Source organism: Lacerta agilis, chromosome 6, assembly GCF_009819535.1.
Source record: "Lacerta agilis isolate rLacAgi1 chromosome 6, rLacAgi1.pri, whole genome shotgun sequence".
Classification (NCBI taxonomy): Eukaryota; Metazoa; Chordata; class Lepidosauria; order Squamata; family Lacertidae; genus Lacerta; species Lacerta agilis.
In genome coordinates this window covers 59227809-59247786 of record NC_046317.1, presented here as the reverse complement: position 1 = coordinate 59247786, position 19978 = coordinate 59227809, and the positions used below count along the sequence as shown (strand labels likewise).

General features: G+C 42.2%; 1 protein-coding gene across 2 annotated transcripts in view; it reads right to left on the bottom strand.

The window, feature by feature from the left end:
* Positions 1–18642, bottom strand: part of C6H6orf132 (chromosome 6 C6orf132 homolog) — a 44090-nt gene extending 25448 nt beyond the window's left edge. For both annotated transcript variants that reach the window (XM_033152939.1, XM_033152937.1), the window contains exons 1-2: positions 18155–18642; positions 2559–2674 (exon numbers count right to left, since the gene is read on the bottom strand). In XM_033152939.1, coding sequence (XP_033008830.1) covers positions 2559–2674; positions 18155–18302 — 264 coding nt within the window. In that variant the 5' untranslated portion in view covers positions 18303–18642. The remainder of the gene's footprint in view (positions 1–2558; positions 2675–18154) is intronic.
* Positions 18643–19978: the final 1336 nt, after the last annotated feature.

Sequence of the window (19978 nt, the reverse complement as noted above, 5' to 3'; positions counted from 1 at the left end):
GGCCGTATCTGGCCCACGGGCCTTAGGTTGCCTACCCCTGTTTTAGAATGTCAACAGTTAATGGGTCTCATCTTAGAGGGGCAAGCAGAATTAATGGGTCTCATCCTAAGCCACATTCTCACCATACATTTAAAGCACTATGATACCACATTAATTAGTCAGGGGTTCCCCCTGAAGAATTCTGGAAGCTGTAGTTTCTTAAGGGTGTTGTTAGGAGACCCTACTCCCCTCACAGAGCTACAGTTCACAGAGTGGTTTCAGAATCACTCTTCCTAGGGAACTCTGGGAATTGTAACTCTGGGAGGAGAATAGGGGCCTCCTAACAACAGCGTTTCCATGCACTGCTCTATTTTTGGTGTTCCGTTGCGCCAGAAGCGGCTTAGTCATGCTGGCCACATGACCTGGAAAAACTGTCTGCGGAGCGGACAAACGCCGACTCCCTCGGCCTATAAAGCGAGACAAGTGCTGCAGCCCCAGAGTCATTCGCAACTGGACTTAACTGTCAGGGGTCCTTTACCTTTACCAACTCTCAACACCCTTAAATTACAGCTCCCAGAATTTTTGGGTGAAGCCATGACTGTTTAAAATAGTATCATGGCACTTTAAAATATGGTATTAATGTGGTCTTTGAAGGACAAGTAGAATTAATGGGTCTCAGAGGGATAAGTCACTCAACAATTAAATGGTCTCCAGCACTCACTAACCCTATCTGATACCCACGTCTGTCTGGTTGGTTAGCTAAAGAGGGAAACGAGATTAAAATTTCACTAGGAAACCGTATTTGTTGGTCTGCTCCCTCCAACAGCCAACTCAACTATAGCAAACTTTGTGCCGCACAGCATTTCTGCTTGACTTCTCTTAAATATTTGTCTCTGAAATAAGATACGCTATTTCCAGCTTCTTCTTGTTGTCATGGTTCCAGAAGCAGCAAATCTAATGCTGGTGCCCAACACAAATTAAATGAGTACAATACAAACCAAGGAACCCCTGGGATTGTGTTCCCAAAAGTATTGTTAAAAAGAGCAAATGAAGTGGAACAGCCAATTAATCACATAGGCTGTGCACAGTTTGCATATTAAAAAAAATATAGAATTCAGCATCAAGGAACTATAATGTCAAGACCTGTATAGATTATGAAAATTAATTTAAAAATTGGGGGGGGGGGGTCAAAAGGGAAAGCACACTAAATTCTGCACCCAGTGCCAAGTTCTTAATTCACTTTTTGCACTGCAGAAGAATCATAGACTCCATATAGTCCATAAAGTGTCTCCATTCCACACTTGGATAAAAGTAAACTTCAGAGAGTAGCACTCTTACTCCTTAGGAAACATCCAGCATATGCACTCAAACTGAGGGACAGCTACAGTTCTTTGTATTCAATTGTATTCATGGAGTATTCAATTGTATTCATGGAGTTGTGGAGGATTGTAACAGCGTTCAACAGAACATACTTACAATCCTCCTTCAGACCTTCCCACTCAATGTGAGAAGGTCAAAGTTGCAAGGGGTGGTGGGAATGGCACCCATACTGTCTCCACAGGTACAGCTTAAGAAAACCTGAACAGGGCTACAGTCTTCATGTTCATTTTGCCATTTCAGCTACAGAATTAGTATCCCTGCTCACACTTCCTCCTTCTTCTATGCTTTTTCCTTCTCCCCCCCCCACCACTTTTATTAGTCATTCATTTGATTAAATTGAGGCATCACTGGTCAAGATTACCAGGCTGTGACACAACCAACAGGGAAAACTTCAACATGCATACAAAGCACAAGGCCCAGAATGATTTCCATTGCATTTGCATGAAAGGTGCAGATCCAGTCAACCAAGTTGAGAACCAGTTGAATGTATGCTGAGAATGTGCCCTGTACCTCATCAAAGCCTTTTCTGCCTTGGGCACCTTCACCAGGAAGTTCTCCAGCAGTTCTACTTTTCATTTCTTTCTTTCTTTCTTTCTTTCTTTCTTTCTTTCTTTCTTTCTTTCTTTCTTTCTTTCTTTCTTTCTTTCTTTCTCTCTCTCTCTCTCTTTTGCGAGACAAGTTGGGAAAGTATGGATACTACGTTGTTGGCAGTGGTTTTAATTTCTCAACTCATGAAAGCCTTTTAAGCCCATGTCCTACCATCTGAAGCAGAACGTTAAGTAACAGCTTTTACTGGATCAGAGTGCTGGCGAGCATAAGCAGACACAGCAATCATTTAATAGGGGGTAACTTTTCCACAGTGCACATGTAACCACCTAAGTAAGCTGGTTGACTGCATCTTACTCAAAAATATTTACCACACAGCCAAGGAGCTCAAGGTGTCATGCATGGTTATCCCCTCTCCATTTTAGTGTGGGCCGGCTGACAAAAGCTCAGGGGCATGGGGGTACCACTCAAAGTGCCCCATCAGAAGATCTCCTGCAAGTCACCCCCAAACTAGCAATGGATCCCAATCTACCTTCTGCCCGCCTCTGTCTTACATTGTGTCTCATTTTATAGAAGCAAAATGGCAACTGCGTTCCATATATACCATACAGAACTAAAGCCAAGCCAACCTGGTACACAAAGCAATTACTCACAAGAGGTAAGAAAGTCAACAAAGGTCGGACTCTTGGACGTGGCTTAAGTGTTGCTGTTCCAGAATCTGTCACCGAAGCAAAGCGGTTATCCCCATAATAAATGCCGTCCACTTCACCTGAAACAAGAATGAGAAGCAAGTTAGCAACAAAAGGCAAACAAACCACACATTGTTTTGAAGGCGTGGACGCGAACCCCATCACCTTGAGGGTAATGGGCAGAACTCCATGAGTTTATGTAAAAATCCATGAGTCACTGCTTAAATGGGTATCTTGGATCAGATAGCTATCAAGACAACAATTTAAGTTGGTCAAGCCTGTAATTTCTTCTGTATTGCTCCATATTGGAGCCACTTTTGTTTGGCCCCTGCAAACGGATCTTGCTTGTTATGTTTGTCAGAGTGCCCAAGGATGTTCAGGGTTTGCTTGCATGGAAAGCAAGTATATCAGATGAACTGACTGTTAGAATGACAGGCACATCTGGGCACCAACAATTCAGAAGCACCTGAGATTTAGAGAATCCCTTGGAGCCAAGGGTCTCTTCATAGGTTTTTTGTAGAAGACCTAAGGGCCATTTGACACACTATACAGAAGCAAATAGGAGTTTGCTACTAATTGTAAACCTAGAGCTGCCATCAACTGAGGTCTTCATAGAATAGATAGATAGATAGATAGATAGATAGATAGATAGATAGATAGATAGATTACATGTGCTTGCAAATGTGTTGCTGGCATATCTATGCCAGCAAGAGTACAGTAAGATAAGAAAATTAAAAAATGACATTTTAAAAATGTCATCTTTAAAAAACATGTTAAAAAAGCATATTCTCAGCTACATTCCTAAAATATATAGTATAATGGTTCAAATTCAACAGTCACCTATGAATGGCTTGCACTAGTATAAATTGTGACTAATGGTTGCATGCTACTGGCAGTCCACCCATGTATATTACTGAAGGTAGCTACAATCTCTAAATATGTGTGTATGACTTCTATCATTCATAAATGGTGCTGTTTTCATGTGTTGTTGCTGTTCTCAGGTATCATGTTAGCATTTTGCTTTTCCTTAAAGCAGCTTAAGTTAACTCATTAATTCTAGATTCAGGTAGGTAGCCGTGTTAGTCTGACGCAGTAGAAATATATAAAATAAATAAATAAATTGTCCAGTAGCACCTTAGAGACCAACTAAGTTTGTTCTTGCTATGAGGTTTCGTGTGCATGCACACTTCAATGTATATGAAGAAGTGTGCATGCACACGAAAGCTCATACCAAGAACAAACTTAAGTTGGTCTCTAAGGTGCTACTGGACAATACACACACACACACACACACACACACTCATTAAGCAACTCTTGTGAGGGAGGTTAGGATGAGAGGTAGTGACTTCCTCAAGGTCACTTAGTGCAGGGACCTGCGGACCTCTGGATTTTGTAGGACTCCAACTCCCATCAGCCTCAGCCAGCATGGGCAATAGTCATGGATGATGGGAGTTGCAGTCCAACAATATTTAGAGTCACGGGTTCATTCACATTCACATTCACACACACAACTTTGTGAATGAGGATTCTAAGCCAAGGTACCTTCTGTTGAAATAAAATAATCTTATTTTACTTTAGGCTGTGCTGGGTCTCATGTATGCACAAAAAGCAACAGAAAAAGGAGTCCTGAGAGCCAAGCTCCAGAGCAGCCCACTTTTTTAAAAGTATGAGAACAAGGAATCTGGTGAAAAAATACTTTCTCATTTATTTCCCCCATTCAACTTCTAGCATATAAAGCAGATGGCTGATTTAGCTGATAGACCAGCTTCTGCTCTCAGTGGCCCTCAAATGGTGGCCTTTGGCTGACAGGCTTTGGCAGGAAAAGGGATGGGACTGTGGTGCCAGAGTGCAAGCAATGTGTAGCCACACCATCCCTGCTGCTGCACACCCCCATGGGCAGGGAGTGTGTTTTCAATACACAAGCGCCTTGGGTTACTCTATCATTCAGGCAGAGGCCGCAAAGGGACAACAAGTCTCCAGTGTTGCTCAAGAATTATCACTGTTTTCAGCTTTGCAGCCAGCACCCACAGTGTCTTTTGTCTGGTGCCTTTGCAGCAAACACCAAACACAGCAAGTGAATTCTTCTCAGACAAGTGAATTCTCCATTCAGTGAATTTAATAGAGTACACAGTAGGAGGTACAGGGTGAGGCTTTACATGAAACTGCTGGGTTTTTCTTTGCCTGGCTGCTTCATTCTTTCCTAAGAACGGCAATGAGGAATGGAAAGAATTAGGAAACTATGCACGTGGTGACACCTGCGCCCTTCATAATTACCAGTAGAAATGTTCCTGTACAGCCCACTCGTTGGGCAAACAGAGCATCATTTAGCCACTTAGTTGATTAAATCAGTTGATTTTCCTCCAAATATTTGTATGTAAGAAAACTTCTAAAACAAGAAGCATACTTTGTTTGTACATATGAGCAGAATGGGTCCCCTCATCTGTGAAAGTGAACACAAAATTCCACTTTCCATATTAGGTTTTCCCAATAAGATTGACTAAGAATACTCCTTTTTAAAAAATGCTTCCAGATTAATTGGGGTATAGTTTTAATCCATTATACTTTTTTAAGGCTACGCACACATATTCAGGAATAAATTCCATCAAAATCTGCAGAACTTCCAAATAAACATCTTGATAGAATAACCGATTCAAAATTGCACTTCTATTAAAAGACCTTGGAACAATACACTTTAAAGCCAGCAACATCAAATTCCTTGATAACAGTGGCAGCGGCAGGCTAAAGTCAAGTCAACCTTCAAGTAAACTCAGTCAATGCACCGCACAGCTTCCAAATAGCCTGCACCCCCCCCCCTTATAAAAAGCTTATAAGGTTGGCCTCTTAAGAAACAGCATTCGTGGGAGCCACCACGAAATATAGTTGCCACTGGAAGATCCCGGTTGCCATTCCCAACCCAAAATAGTGCTGAAGGGACAGCACATTACCACTGGGATGTGGAGGAGCCTTTACTTGGTTATATAATACTGTATATTAAATTCTTATATAATATATCCTCCCAACATACTGCTAGCAGTGTAAGTTCAATGGTTGAATACACTGAGGAGTGCTTCAACCATTACACATTAATTTCATAGAAGCACTTTCACATAGGAAAAGGCATGAAAATCATGTGTAGATGGATGCTGAGGGCAATACAGGTCTCTGTCATTGTACAGGACCATGTCACTGCGTAGCCACAACTTTTGAGACCTTCCAAGTACACCTGGTAGTATGTACAGTGCAACGGATGTTCATGTAGCCATCAGTGATTGACACAGGATGGTATGCTTTCTGTTTCCTAAATCCACGTCCTTTCCACACGAGACACACATATCATTTTAAATAGCTCTTGAACCAGAATTCAGGTCAACTACATGCTCCCTCTCAGTTTCCATTTTCAAACTATAATAATAGTGACTAACCATACAGGGTAGGTGTGAAGGCAAACTTAATAAAACCCGTATAACATATTAAGAGCACAGTCCTATACATATCTACTCAAAAATAAGCAAAGTTGCAATTCTGTGTCCAACTCTTCATGACCCCATGGACCAGAGCATGCCTGGCATGCCTATCTTTCACTGCAAGTCCCATTTTAAGTCAACGGGGTGGCTCTGGATTATATTTCAGTTAGAACTACCTTCTCTGTTCCCCGGTTTTACATTTTTAGTTTGCCTTTATCTTCTTTTTGGAAATTGTATTCACCTGTTGCATTTGTACTTTTTGTGCGTTGCCCTAGAATCTTTTGCTGAAGAGACCATTTAAGAAATACAATCTGAAAAATAAAACACTTTCCTTTAATTCCTTTGTAGGAAGGGCCTTTGCTACCTGTAGTCTGCCCTCTGTCTAGCTTCCTGATCTGATGTTTACTCAATTTTTGTGCATGCAGCTGCATTATGGGAACTGCAGTCCACCAAAACGTCTCTTCCTAAAAGAGATAAACAATTTATAGTCTGCCCTTCACCAAATGGGCCCAAGGTGGGTTACAAAAACACCACATGTACAAATGATCACTAAATAGGAAAAAAATAAAACCACAGAATTAACAAATAATGAAGTCAACAAAACAAAGAATGTGCAGTGTTGATACTGTCAACGCTATTGCTGCTGTCATGTTGCATTTGCAAAATCACTGAAATAGCCAGCCTTTTTTTTTTTTAAGGAAATAATAAGGAATCATGTTTCATTACAAGGTTTTTGTAATCCTTTGGGATGAAGGGCAGGATATATACTGAAAAAATAATTATAATAATTATAATTTTCTCCTTAATATTTTGTAAACTGAGGCTTCTGACAATTAAGTGGTTATGAATTTTATGATGATGATTTGAATGGCCATGGTATACCCCCAATCTGGAGGAAACAGTCTATAAGCAATGTTTATTGTGAGGTCCCCTGTCATGTTTAAACAAAGGTGTTTCTGGAGTCCTTGAGTCTCAGCAAATACCTGATGGTAATAGTCGCTGGAGCCAGTCCTGTTGGAAAGAGAAACTATTTGAAGTATCTGGTCTCTTCTGTGGGTACAGGCATCCTTTCTAAACATTATGTAACTTATAACTATTCCCCTTGTAAAGCTGACAGGGGAGGAAACCTGATGACAGAATTGGTGTCAGAGCTGAGAATAGAACTTGGGGACTTCCTAGCTTCCATCCTTAAGCGCCTGCCTTAGGACCACACCTCTCTGAGCTGTTCTTTCTAGTAATGAGCACCACAACCTGTAATTTACTTTAATAAGGTTCTCAGCTGAACATAATGAATTAACAGGTATGATCAGCAGAGACACTCCACTTCTGTAAACCCCACCTCTGCTTAAAGGGCTGCTCTGCAGCACTTTGCTACTGAGAAAGTGAATGTGTTAAAGTAAAGCAGAGAGGAAGGTGCAACGTGCAGAATATGCGCCATCAGCCACAAAGCAGGATGGATTGCCACATGGAAAGGCCCACACCCAACCCTATCAATTACATTTCATTGCTGATTCAGCCTTAGAAAGACAGAGAGGGAGAGTGGAAAGATAATTTCATTATCAGCCAGAGGGCCACATTTCCTGGGGCCACATGGCAGCAGAGACAAAGTGGACAAAACAACAGATGTGATTATACAACAAGATACATTTCAACCATGCACAGGTCAGAACTTCACACACACACACACACACACACACACACACACACACACACTTCTCCAGGCAGACAAACAAGAGGCCTTATCACTGTTCAAGGACAGCCAGGCAAAAGCACTCAGGAAGAGCATGGATAATATAAGTGTGGATGAATATAATAGTTATAATTAAGTATAGCATAATTATAATGTGAGCATTTATTATATGTATTTTTGTGATTGTGTGAATCAGTAATATTTTTTTTAAAAAAAAAGTAGAGTGTGTAGCTGCACTAGTGAGGGGTGCGACCAGGGTGGGGTGGGGGGTCCTGAGAACGAAAGAGAGGGGTTTAGAGGGGCGCATTCGGCTCCCAGGCCTGAAGTTCCCTACCCCTGCATGAAAGGATTAAGTCAGCAAATGTATACATACACACAATGTTGAACCATAGGCTGAGACAGCTTCTAGCCACTTTTCCTAGCAATGGACATTTGTGTAGAAATTGCAGCACAAATTTCTCGCTAATGCAAGCAGAAAAGCTGGGCATATGCTTCTCAAGGTGATACCTGTTTCTGTTTATTTTTGCCTGAAATTCTTCAGATACCTGGTTGTTTGGGCTGTCATGATATTAGAGGTTACTGACACCCAAAGTCTATGACTCTTTTGCCCGGCTTCCTTTCTGATGGCCAAATTAAGCTTTAAAAAGGGAGCAGATAATCAGGTTAACCTTGAAGTTAACAGTCTGGGTGAGGTTCCTGCCTGCTACATATAGCCTCATCATAACATTGATTCAACACATCTTCAAAAAGAAGGTTTCCTCTAAATCGACTGCATGAGAGAAGGAAGTCAACCCAAGCTGACAGCAATAAACCAGTTGGCATGATGTTTTCAACGCATCTCCGAACTGCAGCTCATCACTTCTTCCATCCATTTTTAGAAGCTTTTCTGAAAAGGTGGCAAATTATAATTTGGATGTCTGTTTGTCGCAATTGGATCACATCCAAGGTACACCAAATGGTACATATGAGGTAATATTGCACCAGTCACGTGACTAGTTTAATTCCTGTTGTGTTGGTCATGTAAAAAATGATGGTTTAAATGGGAATAATAATAATAATAATAATAATAATAATAATAATAATAATAATATGACACTCATCTGCCTGGGTTACCCCAGCTACTCTGGGCAGTTTCCAACAAATCAAAACACAGTAAGACATCAAACATTAAAAACTTCCTTTAAAATTACCTAGTTAGTAAAAGGGAGGGGAACTGCAATTTGAGAGCAAACATTTCTTGGAGAGCAGACCACACTAGATGGGAACCTATCTCATATATTCCCCAAGTGTTATGTTCATGTTATTAATCAAATTATTAAAATGCTTATAAGGGAGTAAGGACCATTGAATGCAATGACATTTATGACTGAGTAACCATAAATAGGATTGTGCCACATGGTTAGAATCCTGTGCACACTTACCTAGGAATAGTCTGCTGTACAGTCTACATCTTCTAGATCAGTTTCATTCTTTGCTTACTAAATTGCAATAGCTTTGTATCATAATGCATGAGAATTATATGTACCATGTAGAGCCTGTCATTTCTTATCTCATGCCTGTGCAATCTAGAGGCTCCAAGGTTTTCACAAACTCACAAAAAGGTTCTCTGCAAGCTGCTCTCTTTACCTATACAGCAGTGTAGTCTCTGCCCACACAGACTCTATTCAGGAGACTCGTCTGCCTTTCCTATGTTGCAACTGCTTGCCAAAGGCAGGTTTAGGGTACCGTGGGAAAACCAGGCAGCTGGAGTATCCACCAGCCTGTCCCCATCTTTCATTCAATGCCCTCACCTGAAGACCAGGTGCCTTAAGAAACTCTGATGCAGCGTTGTATCCAATTTTTAAGGGTGTGTGAGATGAATTGCATCTATATCCTAGTAGCAGGTTGTTTGCTGAAAAACTGCATCTATACAAACCTTGCAAAATCAAAAAAACCCAGTGAGGGACACCAAGGTGCCCAGAAATGGTCTGGTGCAGAAATGTCCCCTGTGCAGAAAATTTCCCTATGCAAACAGCAAGGGTGCTTCCAGACTGCCACTATTCAATCACATACTGGCAAATTTAGGTTGTGCAATTATAGTGGATTGGGAGGTCTTGCACAACAAACTCACTTTCCCAGAAGATCGGACTTTTTGTAATAAGAAAAGCAATGGGAAAATACACTCAAAAGTGTGGGATACCACTTGCTTTGATGCAACATCATGCAACCTCCCTGCAAGCAAGGAAAGGGATGTTCATTAAACAGCCAAAATCATTTAATCTCTCTGCAAACAAATGAGGTTGAATGCTCAGCAAACATGTCATCTGGTACTTAAGGAATGGCCAGTAAAATAACAACAAATAACAACAACAACAATTAAGGTGGTTTCAAGGGCTAAATATATGCAACTCACTTTGAGAAACAGCTAGTATAGGGCTGCCATACATCTTGAATTTCCCAGACATAGCCAGGATAACTTTGGCCAAAAACAGCTCAACAACTTTTGTGTCCAGATCTTCACTTTTTGAAATATGGCAACCCTAAGCTGGTAGTGAATGCTTAACTAAGCTTGCCATACATCCGGATTTGCGGGTGTCAGGAATTCTACTTTTTGAAATATGGTAACCCTATGCTTAACGCTTTCGCCTCCCATCATTTCTTGGCTCTAAATCCCCTCCAGTGTCTTCCACCAAGGGGTTAAAAGGGGGACAAAAATGCATTTGAAACTGGAGGTGGGAGTTACGAGAGGGAAAATAGGAGGAAGAAAATGACTCTCATATTGGAGAGGAACTGAACTCCAAAGGAAGTCTTTGGGAGTCTGTGTACCCCTATTCCCTTTGCTAGGCTAAATGCACCCTTTACTTTAAATCATTTACGGTGTTAATCTCTCTGGACGAATCCTCATGAGCAAGACCTGTGCCAAGCAGCTGGCCTGGAATGAGAAGGAGGCTGAACACTGGAGAGACAGGGCACTCCTGTGAACCAAAAGCTATGTACTGACACCCGTATGGGCATGTCTGAGTTCAGCATGTGAGTCAGCTGCAAAAACCAACTTGAATAACATGACAGAACTCAGCTGGCTTTCTCCAGGTTTTGGTATATTTGGCCAAGGTCTACGCCTCCGAGATTGTTGACAGTCCACAGATCCTCACGCCATCGCTGCCCAAGGCAGTAAGAACTGCCAAGTCCTGCAGGGACTGAAAAGAAGCAAGAGTCCCTGTCAATCTTTGCTCTGCTGGTGCAACCTCAAAGTTCAGATTCCAACAGGTTTGTCCACTTGATATGAGGGCACCACAGAACTGGCTTCAGTCTTATACAGGAAGCTGGGGTCCTGGCTGACTCCAGCTACAAAGGCTGCTGCAGAAAGTGCCAGAGACCATCTCCTTGGAAGTCCTGCAAGAACTGATCCCTGCTCCTAAGTCTGAGCTTTTCCATCTGATCCAGGAAGGGAGAGCCCTGACCAAGTTCAGCGCTGAAGGCTGCCTCTGTTGCTCCTGGTGCTTAGAGATTTGGGTTCCACACACACCATAAATTTAAAGCAGCCCGTGAGAAAAAGAATCCTGGGAACTGTAGTTTGTTAAGGATGCTGGGAATTGTTAGGAGCTACTTGGGAGGAGTGAACAAGTTTCCAGGGTTCTTGGGGTGGGGAATGTGCCCGAAATTTATGGTGTGTGCAGCCCCCGATGGGGGTATTATTTAGGGATTATTGTTAGGGCCAAGATTTAGCTTCAGAGATGTATAGTTTTTGCTGTTATCTGCATGTTAGCCGCGTTGAGCCCAGCTCTGGCCAGGGAGGCCGGGGTACAAATAAATAATAATAATAATAATAATAATAATAATAATAATTATTATTATTATTATTATTATTATTATTATTATTATTATGCTCTTGTACTTTTAATGGTAGACCTTATGATGAATGATCAGTGCATTGTTTAATTTTATTGCATATTTATTGACAGGAGACGTTTTCCTTAGTCTGTTGTTCATATGACTGTACTTGTTAGTGCATTCTCTTATTATAATGTTGTTGGTGTTATTAGCTGCTTTGAGCACGGTTTATCATGGAAAAGTGGCATACAAATAAACTATGATCATGGCAATCCTTTCAGAAATAAAAAAGGCCCAAAATCTACTGAAAGCAGAATCAACAAGGAGTTGCAACTGGTGAAATGGGCTGTGGTCTACAAAAGCTTTTGCCATGATAAATCTTTGAAAAGTACCGCAAGAATCTTTTGCTGGTTTTTAAAAGTAAAAAGTCTCTTGTGCAGGATGCAGAGAAGTGAAAATAAGTTGTGCAAGAGACACTATAGAAGAACATCATTGTGGCTTGCATTTGTCCAATTCCATTTAATGCAGACAACCTCAGGGCGGGGCGCTTCCACACTGAATACCACCTGAAAATAGGGACAATCAAATACTGGCAAATTCAGGTTGTGCAGTTAAAATTGATTTGGAACTCTTGCACAAAAAACTTGCCTCAGAAACCTGCCTTTCTGCGGTAAGAGAAAGGATGGGAAGCTAAATGCACTGGAAAGTGTGCGATAACATTTCCTTGATGCAATGTTGTCTAGTCTCCCTGTAAACAAATCAGAATGAATGCTCAATAAACGGCCAATATTGTCTAATCTCCCTGTAAGCAGATCAGAATGAGTGCTCAGTAAACAGGTTGTCTGGAAACAACCTCAGTTAATGTGTGGCTTTGCAAACTAAGCCATACTGAGTTAGGAAAACACGACAAAGCCTTCCGGAGACTGACAAAGAAAACTGTCAGGCAAAATGGGCAGCTGCTGTCACTCTGGTTTCATATCTCATCATGGGAGAAGTCAAACAAAGAGGGGGTTCAGGGCATGAGATCAGTGAATGCTCTCAGAGAATAGTGTAAACAGCCCAAAAAACGAAAAGTGGTCTTCAGCTGAATCAATCAACATACTGGTAAATACACACAGCCTACTTGTCCTCTATTTCCCAGTTCTGTAAAATAAATCAAAAATAGTATCTGTTGAAGGGTCAAAGAGGACCTGCACCTTTGCTAGCTATTTGAGTATCCTTAGCCCTGGCCCCTGCCATAATGATTTTGATAGTTTCACTAGGAATGGTGATTGTCATTAAAAGTGTGGGCGTATCTTTTTCAGAGATATAAATTAAGTGAATCTGCCCTGTGGTCTCGGTTCATTGGTACGACCATTTGATAGGACCCTATTTCACTTACTATTCTTCACATTCCAGTTTTATGCATAAACATTGAACACAGAGGACAGGACACATTTATTTAGAATCATGGAATTATTATTTTTTAGAGTAGGGACCTTGGAAGTCATTCAGTCCAACCGCCTACCTGTGTAGGAATCTTGCCATGATAGCATCCCTGACTGATAGCCAACCAGCCTCTGCTTAAATACATGCAACAAAGGACAGCCCGACATCAGATATTTAAACATCCCCATAAATGATAGACATTGCGGATGTTCTTTGAATGCGCCGGCCACAGTAGAACATACTTCTTTTCTATGGTACATTGTACAACCAGCTACGCAAACATGTGCTATCCCCCGTTTTTGGGTAGTCTAACATCACAGCACAATGAAAATATCAGATTCTATCTGTCTGACATTAATCCAGAAGTAACTGCAAAGGTGGCTGAGTTTTTATCAGTAGTATCTCTAAGAGTGGTAAATGGCACTATTTAGTGGGAAGAAACTTGAATGAAAATCCTGGTCATTACATATTTTTACATGGCTGTTTCTCTCTCTCTCTCTCTCTCTCTCTCTCTCTCTCTCTCTCTCTCTCTCTCTGTGTGTGTGTGTGTGTGTGTGTGCACCTACAATTGTAATGCCTAATAAAGGTTTGGGGAAGGCAAGAAGGGAGGAAGGGAGGAAGGAAGGAAGGAAGGAAGGAAGGAAGGAAGGAAGGAAGGAAGGAAGGAAGGAAGGAAGGAAGGAAGACAGCCCAATATCCACCAAGGCAGTCAGTTCCATTGGCAAGCAGCTCTTGCTGTTTCTCCTGAAGTGCACCCAAATTCTAGTCCCTTTTCTTTTCCATTCCACTCATTCTAGTCCTGCCCTCAGAAGCAAGGAAAAACAAGTTATTTTTACCCCACACTGTCATTGCCAAAATTATTTTAAAATTATTGAAACTAAGAGGGTAGGGCTGTGCATGGCCTTCTGATCCTATTTGGGACCTGATCTGTTACTGATCTGATTTGGGATGGTCCAGGCCCAACCCAGATCTGGGTCCTGAGTTAGATAGGGGGACTGGCACAGTTTCCAACTGATTAAACATGCAGTTGAGTGGAGGAGAAGGAAGTGGCTGAAGCTCAGATGCACCAGTCCTTTCCCCTCGCAGCTGCAAAAGCCGACACAATGCTTTAGCCTTTTCATGACAGACAGGATCCAACCCGGAGCTTCTTCAATCCACTCTGGCCAAATCTTGGATCAACCCAAATCAGCCCGAATTGGTTTGTGATCCAGCCAGAGAAGTTGCACAGCACCAGTAGAAAATGCTAATTGACCTTGTTAGGAAAGTGGGATTCACATCTACTCTTTCACTATTTCCCAATTTGCTTGCAGACAGCTGTTTATTGTGTATTGGGTTCTCCTCAATCCTGCATCCCCCCCCCCGTTTGTGTTCACACCAAGCCATTGAATTGTCATTGTTACCTAAATGTCTGATTTTTTTCAAGTGTGTTTCTAGTCATCATGAAAACCCTAAAATTGGCATTCCCTATACAGTCATGGTTAAAAATGAAAGAGTAAATGGTTTTTGGCCCTAAAAGGAACATTTGAGCAGCATCCTCAGCAACAATGCCCAATTTGTTATTTGGAGAGAGGAGGTAACAAACAGTTATGCTTGTTGAGGATCTAAAGAAAAAATGGTGAAATAATGGGTAGGTGACTTCTAGTTTTCTGAACTTGACCCTCTCAGATAATTTCATATATTATATATATATATATATATATATATATATATATATATAGAGAGAGAGAGAGAGAGAGAGAGAGAGAGAGAGAGAGAGAGAGAGAGAGCGCGCGCGCTTATTTTGTTGTTTGGAGCTATTTCTAAGACACATCTATGTCATGTCAATATAGCTCAATTGGTAGAACATGACACTCTTAATCTCAGGGTTGTGGAGTTGAGCCCCATGTTGGGCAAAATATTCCTGTGTTGCAGAACACTGGACTACATGACCCTCTTGGTCCCTTCCAACTCAATGATTTGCTGCATTGCTCATGCAAGGTGTAGCTTTCTCTTTATGCCAACTGCATCCATAGCTTTAAGGGAGGTGTAGCAGAGAGGGCGGGGCCAGGGACTAGATTCAGGAATCTCTGAGTCAGTGACACACACAAGCCCACACCCATCTCTGGTTGGGTAACCTGTGTTTACTTTGCAACTCATCAGACACAAACTAAGGTGGGGATTAAAGCATTCAATCTCTTTTAGCACATGCAGCATGAAAAGCATGCAGCAAACATTTAAGGTGGTTGTATAACACAGGCCTAGGGTAACCTCAGTGCTATCTTGACCCACTGGTGTGCCCCAAATTGGGAGCTTCTTCAAGGTATCTCAGTAGAAGTTTGTACAGACTTGGGACAGTTTTGCATAACTTTCCCACAGTGGTCCACAGCAAATCACTGACACCCCCCTCCCTTCCTTTTATGTGCGTGTTTTGCTGTTTTGACTGGATAAGAGGTGGGGGTTTCTTGCTCTGGGTGGGTGTTGGCAACCATTCCAACCACTCGGAGTGAGAGCACGGATTTGTTTGAGAGTGGGGGTGAAAGACACAGAGTGAGTCTGTTGGTACAGAGTAGGACCATTTGTTAATATCCCAGCAGTTGACTGCTTGGCTTTGAATATGTTGGTGATTGGATTTGGGGATGTACCTGTAGGTTGGTTGATACAAACGAGTTCTGACAGTTTATTCCCCCAACGCAATCTTGCATATCAAACTGCATTGCTACAGTCCAATGTGACCAACAGCCATTTCCATAATGGCAGAGTGTTAGAAACATTTGACAGCTGTTGAGATGGCGGGATGGTGGTGGGGAGACTGTTGGCCACTGCAGATTGTGTCCACACAGAGTCCATCTGGAGCAAAGATTTTTTTGTACAATGTTCTTCATGAGAAGGACTCATGGGAAGGTGGGAGAAAGCCACATTTCTTATTTGAACTGACCATATGGCAAGCTTACCAGCATGCTTTCCAAGGGCATGGAGGACAACACAAAGATATCGCTCAGGACAGACTGCCCTCACCTGGTGGCCTTCAGAAGATTTTTGACTACAGTTCCCATTATCCCACATCCTTGGCCATGCTGCCTTGCACTGCCAGGAGTCCAAAACATGTGAATGGCAGCAGACTGAGGAAGGTGAACTCAGACCATCCAAAATCAAGTGAGCTAAAATAATGCCTAATAAGCCGTTTACTAAGGAGGCCCAATGTTTTGTTTTGTTTTGTTTTTACCCTGCCCTTTACCCTAAGGTCCCAGGGTAGGTTACAACTTTAAAACAAAATATTAAAAACAATTTAAAACAACTGTCATAGGGAGCATAGGAAGGTGCCTTCTACTGAGAGAGATTCTAGCTCAATACTCTCTACACGGACTGGCAGTGGCTCTCCAGGATTTAAGAGAGGGGACATTCCCAGCCCTGTCTGTAGATTGAACTTTGGATCTTCTCCTTACAAAGCCAATGCTCTATCGCTGAACTGCAGCCCTTCCCAAAATCGCTCCTACTTCGTTGCTTTTGCTATTAAACTAATGCTGAATATAGCCTACACAGTTTTTAATCTATTCACATGGTTTTCTTTCTTTCAGGATTGGCATTGCATACCCTAACTGAGGCTTCTTGATCCAATAGAGAGAGAACCCCTCCCCCTTCTTGTTTTTGCAGTTATTGTTGGGTCAATTGGTCCACCCCCCTCTCCATCCTCGAACTTATTTTAGAATGACATTTGTCACAGAGATGGAACTCGGGAAAATGCTGCACCCCACTGGAATCTGCTGTCCGAAATGACAGCTTCTCATTGCCTTGTGTAAGAAGGCCTATCTTGATTCAACAATATTTAGGTTTCTTCGTGTTTATTACGTAACCCAAAGGACACCCACAGCCCAGGAAAAGGAAGCGTGCATGGACGGGTAACAAGAACGGCAGCAGAGAAGAAGAGCAACAGATAAATCTTGAGGGTGCAATATTATCATTATCATTCAATCTTTGCCCACCACATGGGAATTCCTGGACGCAGAGCTCTGTGATTCTGCAAAGTGTCCTATAAGATCAGATACCAGAAAGAAGCTTATTCCTAACTTTAGCACCTAGAAGAGCTCCAGTGTTGGCAGATACTGCCTCAGACTTGGATCCCAACGTGTTAATTAAACACTGCGTAACTTTTTTTCCCCCACAGCAAAGAAGTGACTCATTCTTTGAACTAGAAGCAAGCCAAAGGGCAACGCTTCGCATTTCATTTCATCCCAGAGGATTTGATTCTCCCTTATTATTGCTTAGGTCTCCCTTTCATTCTGAAATGTCACATTCGTGGACACTGCAACAAGGTCAGCGCCACTGCCTAGTGTGAACCGCACACGGCTACAAGTTTCGCAACACTGGTGGCTTCCTCAGGCGCCATCTATGAAGAACTCAGTTGCGCACCCTCCATTTGTTTCAACAGCTCTTGTGTGGGATTTCTGCACAATCCCCTGTGCAGACAGACATTGCACAGCACAGCAACAATGCTTAGTGGTGGCACCCTAAACTTGCTAGATCAATCCCCAGTTGCTAAGCTGACACTCAGCCTGTTCAGACACAATATTCAAAGTTGGCACCCACCCATCTGAACCTCCAGTTTCCTGTTCCACAATTACAAACTTCAAGAGAATAAATACAATATGCAGAATAAACACATCTGCTGCTGTCAACACCAGAGAGACCTACACTCCCTTTGGGTTTCAGTCAGTGCTAACTCTAATCTCCCGCATAAAAATATGTCAGAGATTTATTTACAACTGTCTGGTGGATCTACTACTCGTCTTACACTCTATTACACCCATATTCTTGCTCTACAGGAGACTTGCTGAAATCTGCACATTCTTCTTGGGGGTGTTTTTTTTTTTTTTTAAGAGAGCAGATCACAGGCTGCTAGTTTAGTTTTGCAGGTTCCAACAAGTTTCTCTTTAATCCAGTCATTCCTACCAAAGGCTGTTGTTTTCCGACGGCACGGCTTATTAATAAAGCTTTCTCAAGGCACCGATGGAAGTATCCAGAGCAACATCAAAACTATGCACCCCACCTCTGAGTGTGCTGGTAGCCCCCCACAGTTGAACATCCTAAAAGCTGAAGCCTGATTTGGGGGGGGGGCTGGATAGTGGAAGGGCAAACAGGCTTCTCCGAGTCCTCTCCCTGAAAGCTCAAAACAAAAGAGAAGCCATACTGACCAGTTCTCGCCAGGTTGTCAGTGGTGACCTCCTGAGTGAAGATCCAAGGGGGGTTGGTGACGTAGAGGGAAGTGGTGGAATTGTTGCTGGCATGTTTTTTCCCGAAGAGTCTGCTAATAGTCCCCTGCACAGAGTGATTTTTCTTCATCCTGACTGCTGCCTTCTCCGGCGTGTCTCCAAATGCTCCCTCTAGCAAAACATATTTCCAGTTTGCTCAGCTACCACCCAGCACACCGAGCTCCAGCAGGTGCTAGTCTGCTGAGCTAACTTTTCAGCTGCTTAAAAAACTAAGCCACCTGAGCAGGTAGAGAGGGCTGGCTGCTCTCACCTGGCCACACCCCGTAGCAGCTCCTTTGGTCACATTCTTTCCTTGCTGCTACAATAAGCCATTGTTACACCCAAGGCAGCTCTTAAGCCCGGGAGCTCGTAGAGGTCTTCCCTAAGGCATTGCCATGTCCAACGGGGACTGAAAGGTTTACGATATTTCCTGATGTAAAAAACAAAACGCAGCAAAGTCAAGAATGCTTCCCAGGTTTTTAGAAACAAAGCCAAACAAATAAAAAGCATTGGTCTCAAACACATGAATTCTCTGACTGACCACGCCAATATTGATTTAGGATTATCACCTTTCCTGTTTGGTAAGTCTCAGAAAAAGTTACATTTCTAAAGCCGTGTGTGTGTGTGTGTGTGTGTGTGTGTGTGTGTGTGTGTGTGTCTATCTATATCATCTATAGCTACAGACAGATAAATATTATTTTTAAACGTAGATATAAAATATACAACTGTAAGTACTTCCTACTTATCCACAGTCACTGCATTTTTCCTTTTGTAAACTCGATAGAAGCTTGAGCTAAGGTTTTGGTCAACCTCCCCATGGTTAGGAAACAACTTTTGGGAAATTCTCTCCTTGCGAACACATCTTTTTCTTTTTTTAAATTGACTTTCAGAGGGAACAATGAAAAGGTTGCTTTCACAATGAGAGATGTGAAAGATGTCTACGGAAATGTTATCTTAATGAAGACTCATCCCCTCCACCATGTTTAACACATGTCAACACCTGGGATTTCCTCATCACATGGCCATTTCCCTGTCAACATGAGCCTCCCCCAGGAAATGTACAGTGAGATGCCCCATGAAATTATGAAGGGCATGTTTACTCTTTTCTGTACATTAAATTGTGGCATCAGAAACAAGTAATCAACAGGTGTTTGGGGGAAGTAGTAGTAGTAGTAGTCGTAATAATAATAATAATAATAATAATAATAATAATAATAATACCTTTATTGTCAATGTACAATCTGTGTACAATGAAATTAACAGAAGATCTCCCGTGGCTTCTGAAATGTGTATTAGTGTGGTCACTCCATTTGGGAGCTTCTATGTCTCTACAAAGGACGGCAGTTCGAATCCCTGTGACGGGGTGAGCTCCCGTTGCTTGGTCCCAGCTCCTGCCAACCTAGCAGTTCGAAAGCACGTCAAAGTGCAAGTAGATAAATAGGTACCGCTCCAGTGGGAAGGTAAACAGCATTTCCGTGTGCTGCTCTAGTTTCACTAGAAGCAGCTTAGTCATGCTGGCCACATAACCCAGAAAAACTGTCTGTGGACAAACGTCGGCTCCCTCTGCCAGTAAAGCGAGATGAGCGCCGCAACCCCAGAGTTGTTCGTGACTGGACTTAACTGTCAGGGTTCCTTTATGTCTCTACAAAGTCTCCAGATTGTTAGTGCTGAGCACTGTGAATCTGCAAATTTGTATTTAAAAAGCAGAAGTGGAGCACAATTTGCATTGCAATGTTTGGAATCCAGTTTCTTCATTTGAATTTCAAA